Source organism: Triticum aestivum, chromosome 4B, assembly GCF_018294505.1.
Source record: "Triticum aestivum cultivar Chinese Spring chromosome 4B, IWGSC CS RefSeq v2.1, whole genome shotgun sequence".
NCBI classification, from domain to species: domain Eukaryota; kingdom Viridiplantae; phylum Streptophyta; class Magnoliopsida; order Poales; family Poaceae; genus Triticum; species Triticum aestivum.
The window spans coordinates 547,883,246-547,892,490 of record NC_057804.1 but is presented as its reverse complement, the minus strand read 5'-3'; the positions used below and the strand labels follow the sequence as shown (position 1 = coordinate 547,892,490).

Here is a 9,245-nt window from a genome sequence, read left to right as displayed (position 1 = left end):
ACCAGATATCAAATGCATATGTGTATTCGGTCTACGTGAAAACATTTGGTGGCGTCCAATGGGCATGTGAAAACTACGGGACTGGCCAGCCACCTCTGAATGGGTAACCACAACACGTGATACACAAACGGAGCTAGCAACATAATACATTTTGGTAGTCACTGTATGATAATCTCATGATAACATCATGTTAAGCCACAACTCGATTATTACATAAAGAGATGCAACAATTCTAAAAACATGTCTTAGAACTTGTATGCCCAACTTGGCTTAACTTGCTAGACACCTAAAACCCCGAGAGCCCTTTGCCTTTATCGCCATCCACGGGTCAGGACGGCTTTCTACCATGCTCGAAACTGTTAGTTGTTATATAGTAGCTAGGTTAGCAACTATTTGATGATATGAAAGCACATGTAAGGATAATGGAACTGGATCTTATGAACAACCTGTGGTACGATATAGAGATGAACCTCCAGTCGAGCAACGAGCGAGGGGCTCTGGGTACAGTTGTTGCTTCGTGGCCTGCCTCAGTCTGGAGCTGCCTGTAAATGGAGGACATAGAGTTATCGGTACCTTCCAGATCTTAAGGATAGCCCCCCTACAAGGGGTGCATCTTGACGAATTCAGGACAACTTTCTGCCTTGTTGCTTTGCAATTCGTCGCTCGGTGATAAAGGCATCCTCCTCCTACATCTGGCTCTCATCCTTCATCCGCTCCTCGTCACTTGCTAGAGGCACAAAGATGAGGAAGGATCCAAGGGCCTGGAGGTTCAAACGAACATACTAAATGAAACTGAGAAGTCAGGCAAACTACACCTAACAGTGATAATATAGAGCGTGGGCATTGAATTCACTATATTAGGGCCTAGCGTTCGCATTTTATAGGCGCGGCCAATGGCCATTGAGCGAAGCATGGAAGACGGCGAGGTTACATGGAATGATAGGAATGGGCAGTTGGCGTAGTAGCTGCCATTAAGTTGGCATGCTTGGCATGCTTCTTCTTCCATGGGTACCCAAACTGCATAACCACAAACACATTAAGGAAAACGTTGGGACATTCAAGCCATCCAGAGTAGACGATAATAAATTTATTATGCATGTACATCTCGTACCTCGTCGATCCATATGGCACATTCATAGTATCAAACATAATATCATGCCCCAAGCGGTTCCTACCACGTCCATCCATCACTTGTCGGCTAAAAAGTTCACCAACATCTAATGCGGAAGACAAAGGCACGTTAATAGTGGTAGTTCAGCAGCCCACCCATCAACTCAAATAGGCACCCACATCTAATGCGGCAGGCGATGGCACGCTACACTCTTGGCACCCAAACTGATGAACACCATCGTCTTGACAAACGAATGAACTAGTGGTCCAGCGGCCAATGCAACTGCATCCACCTACCACGACAGACGAACGTTTTGACACGTAAGCCCTTCTTGTAAGGCAACTTTGAAAGACAGAAACTAGTGATGATACTTTATGTCTGGCAAGGTGGGCAACATAAAAATTAAGAGTTAATGTAAATTATCATACAAAAGAAACAAATGGCAAGTTTCGCAAAATGTAACTTAACAAAACAAGATCTAATAGGTTACTACTAACAAAAATATCAAATGGAAGAAGAATAGGTGTGGGTGAAACAATGCGACTGTAGTGGTATATGTAATTAATCAAGTCACAATAGAAGAGATATTAATGTGCGAGATGGCTTAATCTGTCGTACCGCGTTAAGGACAAGGGAAAAAGAGACGATCAATTTCAGTCTGAAAAACCATGGAGATCCGACAGAACATGAAGAGGATGCGCAACTAGAGTGTACAGAGTGTTCATTGGAAAAACCATGGCATGAAGTTGCAAAGAGACGTAACACGGCGAATTGATGAGTTCATATGAAGTCAAGGATGTAATTGCACATAAGAAAAGAAATAGAGAAAGAAGAAGATGAAAGAATAATGAAGCCTTAGAGTGAGTCTGAAGAAGATAAAGGTGAACATGGTTGAAAATAAAGAAGGCGATGAAGGATTGGCCGAATAGGCTTGAAAAAGGGACGCCGATAACCATCACACGTGTGGTGGAAGCGACACCTGACAATACGCCCATGACCATAGATTTCTTCACGTCACCGCATGCATGCACAAGTGACGATACTGATGACATCACCAGGAATTTTTCAGGTTTTCAGTTTTTAAAATGTTTTATCTCTTAAATGAAAAATACGATTGAAAAAGTGTTTTCACAATTAAATCCATCACGACGAGAACTTTGAAACTCGATCCCATATCGATATGCTTCGACAACTTTTTTTGGTTTAAAGTTGACATGTCTTGCACATAAATTGCCAAGGTGTTTAGACTGAAGTTGCCATTATATGTTTCAACCACTTTTTCTTCTATGTTGAAAGTAAATTTTGACATGTTATAAAACGGGAAATTAAGAAACTAAACTTGCCATGGTGAATTACTAAAATTTGCGATAATCCATGAAATAATTTTGACATTCATCGTCAATTACTTTAAAAATGCATGGTCACTGACTCAAATTTGCCATGAACCATAAATTAAAATTGTCTTGATGAATTACTTAAATTTGCCATGATACATGCACAATTTTGCCATGGTTCATTCAAAGAATAATTTCAATGGTCAAAAATACTAAAATTGCCATGATTTATAAACTAAATTTGTCATGATGAATTACTAAAAATTACCATGCCCCATGAATTAAATTTGCCGTGGTTATTTACTAAAATTTACCATGGTCAATTAATAAAATTGGACATGAAAAATAGTTAAAAAAATACAAAGGTAGTTTTAAATCTAGAAGAAAAAATAATATATGAAACATATAATGGCAAATTTAGTGTAAACTCTATGGCAATTACAGTGTAAATATTATGGCAATTTTTGGCACAAAAAAAATCACCGAACCATATCAATATGGTATACCAACTACTAGTTGGACGGTGCATCGGCCCAATTATTACCATAAAGATCGTCCAACATGTCTTTCAGATGGTGTTCTGCAGAAAATAATTGGACATGGCTTCAAACTCTCATGCATGTCGTGAACGTCTACCCCAGAGGCCAGATAACGCGAGATTGAGATGCTTGGGCGGCAGAAAATAATAATGGCAAAGACGGGGAACTTTCGGAAAAGAAGTGCCAAGAGAGGCAAGTTTGAAAATTCAAAGATTCCGGCGGCACTATCGGAGGCTGATTCGAGCGTTCGACCGGTCCGATTCAAGGCCACATGACATGCTGCACCCTTCACATGGTTGCGTGCATCCTGTAAAAATTTATGCTACTTTAGTTCCGCGTCCTTTACTGGTGCCGATGAAGTGTATATTCTAGCCCACTGGTGTAATATACGAGTACCTTCTTTGAATATAATGCAGGAACAACTTTTCCCAAAAATAAAAGGAAAAATGAGAGGGAAGTGTCACCCAACAACGACAGAGGCCTTTTAAAATTGTATGGCCATTACTCATACGTGCGTCGTGTAGAAATCTACTTGAACAGTCGAACATATTCCGAAACAGAGGCGTGCAGCAAATGGCACTTCTTTTGGCAGCGAACCCACACCACACACACAAGAAAACTTTCTGGCCCATTTGAGGAGACTATGTTTCGCCACGTACACATCGGCGGCAGCACAAAGCTTGCCCTAGCTCGGCCCATTTCCTGAGCGTCAAATCAGATCGATGCCTGCGGCAGGATCGATAGGGAAGGGCCTTTGCAGGTGAAGCTCATCATGTGCCCATAGAGCTATGGTAATTGTTTTTTTTCTCTTTTGCGAGTGATGGAATTTCTTCTTCTCATACTATCAAATTTACCTACGAATACTATCTAATCCAAATTTACGTACGAATACTATCTGGAGTAGGTAACTATTTAATTCAAAGCGTCCTCTGCGCAAAAAAAAAGCTATTTTCCAATGTAAATATTTGTACTTATATGTCACGACAGAATAATTGCGTTCATATGTTGTTGTACAGTTTCGTACGACTTTTGGATATGACAAAATTGCAGTTAACCGCCCAAATGGCTGACTGGTGTACAAGTTGCTGCCCATATGCACAGTAGCTTTGTCATTTTGCATGTAATTTGTATGAGCGTCATATTTCTAGTTTGACTTCCACAAAAATACGGTGTATCTTATATTCTGAAACATAGGGAGTACATGACAAGGAAGGAAGATTCGTCTCATTACCTACTGACGGTCAATGGTAGCAAACAGGATGTGAAGATATATATGCTCTCTTTTCTGAAAAGCTAGAGACATGTTGAGGATGCTGGACGAATCCTCCTCCGAGCAACAAAGAAGGCGAAAAGTCGAGCAACTTTAAGCAAGGTGCAAGAGACTAGATGTGCTTTAGAGAGTAAGCTGATTATTAGTACATGGTGATTATAGGAATTAGATCATAAGAATTCGAGGTCCACCTTTCATGCTGATTATAGAAAAGACGATAATCTTTTGTACACTTTTGAGGTTGTGCATAGGTTTTTATATTGGATTAATCAAATAAAATTATGATCGCCGGTAACTGTGAGGAGGGTTAGTTTGGTGCCGACTCATACTTAGGATATGATTAGAGTTCCTCGTCAGTAGTGCTTCCATGGCCATGGTGTCGTTCCAGCAACAAGAGGGCCCCGACTCCCGCCATCTTGACTCTAGGAGTTAGCGAGCATCTCGATCTTTTAGGGTGGCGCTACTATGCCATTCTCATATAATTGTGTGTTCTCTGGCATCATCTCCCTCGCACTGGTACTAGATCTGGTGTCGGCAGTGGCTTCCGAGATGTTGTACATGAGTTTGTCACCACGTTAATGGCGACGTTTCTCTGGGAGCGGTCCAAGCAGGGCTTGCGGAAGGAAGAACCGCAGAGGGGACTCTAATTAATGTTTTTCCATCACTCGATCATGGGAAGGCGGCGTCTCAAGGATATAACAGGTATGGGCAACCTAACGGATGAGCCTTAGCAGCAATGGTTTTGTCCCTTGCGGTGGGCCAAGTCTGAGGTCTGCACAACGGGTGAGCTGCTATGGTGCCTTCTCGGAGCTTGGGGTATTAATTTTTGTGGTTAACTTCTCCAAGGCAACGACAAGCACGAGGACCCATAGGGAGTTTGGCGCAATTATTTTTTGCATCGCATCCTTTCTGTGAAAAGCTTCATGACAATTTTTACTCTGAACTACTCACGATAATGTGTGCATTGTAAACTCTTCGACAGTGGAATGACCTGTGTCAACTTTGTTAAAAGACAAGTAAGACCGAATTGATGGTAAAACCGTGTGTCATTGGAAGATGGAGTCGCACAGACCATGCAGTACCAGCAAGCACTATGAGTCTGTGGTGGTAAGTTGCAAAGGGGCCTCTTGTGTTTTGTTAGAAATCTGACGTGCACAGTGGTTTTATCAGGACCAACTATCACAACATGGCGAACCAACTCGTGGTTGGATGGTTAGAGGGAATGTGGTATCTCCAGCGCACCAGGGTTTAATTTCTGGTGTTCGCATTTATTCTTGGATTTATTTCAGGATTTCCGGCGATGCGCATTCAGTGGGAGGAGACGTTTCCGGGATAGGGTGTGCGTGTGTGCATTCATATAGATGAGTATATGCGCGTGTATATGAGCGCTTGTGTCTGTACTGATGTTCAAAAAAAAACCACAACATGACACTGAGATTTGTTGATGAGATTCAACATAGATGCCTATATCCCTGAACGATGACAATGAACATTTATCATGTATTAAGTCACCATAATATACATCAATGACAGATCATACAGAGGCCATCTGGCAGCATGTCGCGACCACCATCCTACTACCGGTCTAGCTATCCCTGTGACTTGTGCTTGAACGTTCTCATGTGCGACCGAATGATACCACATCGGTTAGGATCCCCAACAAATGTATAACCGAATGGTACCATACCTTGGCACATTCATTGTTGTACTACATGTATGTCACAAGGTCGTCTACTACCTTTTTTTTAGAATACGCACAAGCGTATGTATCATCGAGGTGTGCCAACTCCGAACTGCGGACGGTGAGACTGAGTTCACAAATGTTAAGAAGAGAGGTCCATCGTGTCGTCATCGAGGCCGTGAACCGTAGAACGTTTGAGAAAGTTGGGGAGTCCAATCTTTTTCCCGGTTCTCTTGACATCATCCTGTACACTCCTCCTATACTCTCCAAAGGTAAACGGCTTGTACGGCGACGGCTCGCCGCATGTTCCGACGGACGAGTCCGACGACGGGCACAGGAAGTAGGCGACGGAGAAACGCTCCGCCTTGGAATTGGCCACCACCTTATGCTCCACGCTCTTGTACCTGTTGTTGCTCCACGCCTGAAACAGATCGCCGACGTTGACAATGAGCGCGTCGGCGTGGGGCTTCACGGCGACCCAGCGGGAGTCCTTGATGAGCTGTAGCCCCCCGACCTGGTCCTGGCAGAGGATGGTGAGGAAGTCGCTGTCCGTGTGCGGCACCATGCCGAAGGAGTCCGCCGCAAACGGGCACGCCGGGTACCTGTTAAGCCGCAGGAAGCACGTCGTCCCGTCGCACCCTGCCGGGAACGCCGACTCGCCGCCTGCCTCGTGCCCGAGGTTCTCCGCCAGCATCCCGGCCACCGTGCCCGCCACCTGCGACATCGCGTCCGCCACCTCCTGCATCACTCCCCTGCTCGAGTGACAAAACTTTTGCTCGTCAGCCATCAGCCGAACAAGTAATCAAGCATAGATACGGGCTTGCATGCATGCTTACGCACGTACTCTACCTCAACGTGCTGAGCTTTCCGCGGTCGCAGTCTTCCCGGGAGATGCTGGGGAGCGGAACGTGGAAGGACTCGAACCACGAGAGCTGCCCGAGCGACGTGGCCGTCGGGTTGCCCCACCGGTACGAGCCGTTGAGGAGCCCGGCCTTGTCCTTGGTACCGAACGGCAGGCGGAACAGCCTCGCCTGCTCCCGCCTCATCTCCTCTAAAAGCTCCCGCCCCACGCCGTGGTTGACCACCTGGAAGAAGCCCCACTCCGACGCAGCTCTCGCCATGGCCTCCGCGCACGCCTTGCTCTCCCTCGCGTCGCGGCTCGCCAGGCGCTTCAAGTCGATAATTGGCAGGTCACGCTCCAGCATGGCCAGGCTCTCCACCGCATGCGCCGACGCAGCGCCGCCACCCTCGAGCTTGCCTCTGCAGAGCAGCGCACGGTAGCTATCCGCCAGAGGCGGATCGGTGGTCGTGCAGCTCGTGCGCTTGGCGAAGGCCAGCATGGTCGACCTAGAGATAGATGCTAGCTTAGACACCTACGTATAGCTTATGATGGAGTCGTGGCACACGCTCGCTCGCTAGCTACCATTGGGCGCGCCACTGGGCACTGGCTAGTGGCTACAGCAAACCAATCGCGCTTCTACGGAGGAGCTCCGAAGCGAGACGAGAGGCGTATATATAGGACAGTGAGGAGAACCGTCTGTCGCACACGGTTAGACCTCTGCCCCAAACACAGTTCCAAACTGTCGCTTGGCAGCCCCAAAAAAACCTTCCGCATTCGTTCGTGGATACGGAGAACCATTCCACAGACACGAATGCGGGAGGTCAACATCCAACGCTAGTCGTATACATTTTCACAACAACTCAAACCAACCGGACGAAATTCATGCAAACATGACGAATTTTGATATAAACACGGCGGATTTCATTGAAAGTTGGATAATTTATACAGAAAACTGAATGATATTTCGTCCGGTGAACTAAAAACCTAAAACTAAAACCCTAAGCTATCCTATAGTTCACGGGACCTCGCAGCCAATGCCGGGCTGGCCGGCTGCTCCTCCTTCATCATCGTTGGCCGGGCCGCCATCGGAGTCGTCGTTATCGGGCTTGGGGCGGCGGAAGGTGGTGGCGCAGCGGCAGGGCTTCCCGGCGGCCGCCTGACGCTCGCGGATGATCCTCTCCGCCTCCTCCTGCGTCGTGCACAGTGCGGCCGTGGCAACCGAGGACGTGGGCTGGGGGAGAGGGCGGCGGTCGTTGGAGGTGTCATCGTTGGCGGCGGCAGCGATCTCGGTGAGGGACCATTCCTCGTTGTACCTGACCATTTCCCCGGCGAGGCGGTGGAGACAACGCTTTGCCGTCTTCGACGTCGTCACGGAGCGGTCCAAGGCCCAAGCGTACGCCAGGTCTGGATCTGCCGTGATGTGTGGCGGCGGGACATCGGAGTCCGCGAACTGGGATCGACGAGCGGTATTGCGTCTGTCCCGCCGGCGCTACTCCTGGTCGGCGTACTCCCACACCGTCATGGCACTCCGGGATGACGACAGTGAGAAGCCTCCGTGGAGGTAGTGCAGAATGCTCATGCGCGCTTTGGGCCGGGGCGGCGGCGGCGAGCGGCGCTACTCCTTCATGATGCGCCGGGGCGGCGGCGGCGGCGAGAGCCGCTCCTCCTTCACGATGCGCTGGGGCGGCGGCGAGAGCCTCTCTTCCTTGACGTGGCATCTAATTTGGACGCCGCGACTACACGGCGGCGAAGAGCATGGAGGGGAAGCCGGCTCCGGCTTCACGGGGAGGAGCATCCCCGATGGCGGAGCCGAGCCGTTGGTGTGGACGATGAAGTGACGGAGTACCAGCTCCATCTGCTCCTTGAAATCCGCGTTGGTGCCGGCGCAGACCTGGCCGAGCACCACTAGTGTGGTGCATACAAAACATCCAAGATAGATAATATAATAGCATGTAACAATCAAAAATTATAGTTACGTTGGAGACGTATCAGTGTCATCATCTGAAGAGAGGCGGGAACAAGCGTCCGCGAGCATACCGCAGCGAGGAGGCCCCCTCGGGTCTTCTATGAGCAGACCCCTAGACGCCTAGGGGACAGGGGGGAACCGTGGACGACGATCCGCCACTGTTGATGATGATGCGCCACTGTTGATGACGATGCGCATAGTGCTCCACTATTTGTCAATAGTGCGCTGCTGTAGGGTACGACCATCTCGTCTGCGCGTGTTCGATGGTACACCGTAGTTGACTCCGGGTGCCGGCTGGCTAGAGAAGCCGACTGCAGTCGTGAGCCGGAGTAGCCGGCCCGGGCAGGCCGGCACCCCGTCCGGATCACCGTCTTGGGACTACCCGGGGGTCATCCACCCGACAGTCCCAATATGATGAATACCCAAGAAGGATATAATGAAAACTTTCATGAAGATGATTGGATATGATAAAGTTTTATTCCTTGCAATAGTTTTGCGATACG

At 48.0% G+C, this 9,245-nt stretch overlaps 1 protein-coding gene across 1 annotated transcript; it reads right to left on the bottom strand.

Annotated features, from left to right (window-relative positions):
- Positions 1-5,867: 5,867 nt before the first annotated feature.
- LOC123095176 (gibberellin 2-beta-dioxygenase 6) lies at positions 5,868-7,395 on the bottom strand. Its single transcript, XM_044516985.1, has 2 exons — positions 6,785-7,395; positions 5,868-6,687 (listed from the first exon to the last, which is right to left on the bottom strand). The coding sequence occupies exons 1-2, from the start codon at positions 7,273-7,275 to the stop codon at positions 6,078-6,080; spliced, it is 1,101 nt and encodes a 366-aa protein (XP_044372920.1). The 5' UTR covers positions 7,276-7,395; the 3' UTR covers positions 5,868-6,077.
- Between the last annotated feature and the right edge of the window lie 1,850 nt (positions 7,396-9,245).

What these genes read in the sequence shown, in the direction of transcription:
- LOC123095176 (XM_044516985.1), bottom strand. Translation starts at nt 7,275, where the DNA reads ATGCTGGCCTTCGCCAAGCGCACGAGCTGCACGACCACCGATCCGCCT. An exon ending in GGAAAGCTCAGCACGTTGAG is followed by an intron (nt 6,688 to 6,784) that starts GTAGAGTACGTG and finishes TCACTCGAGCAG; the next exon opens with GGGAGTGATGCAGGAGGTGG.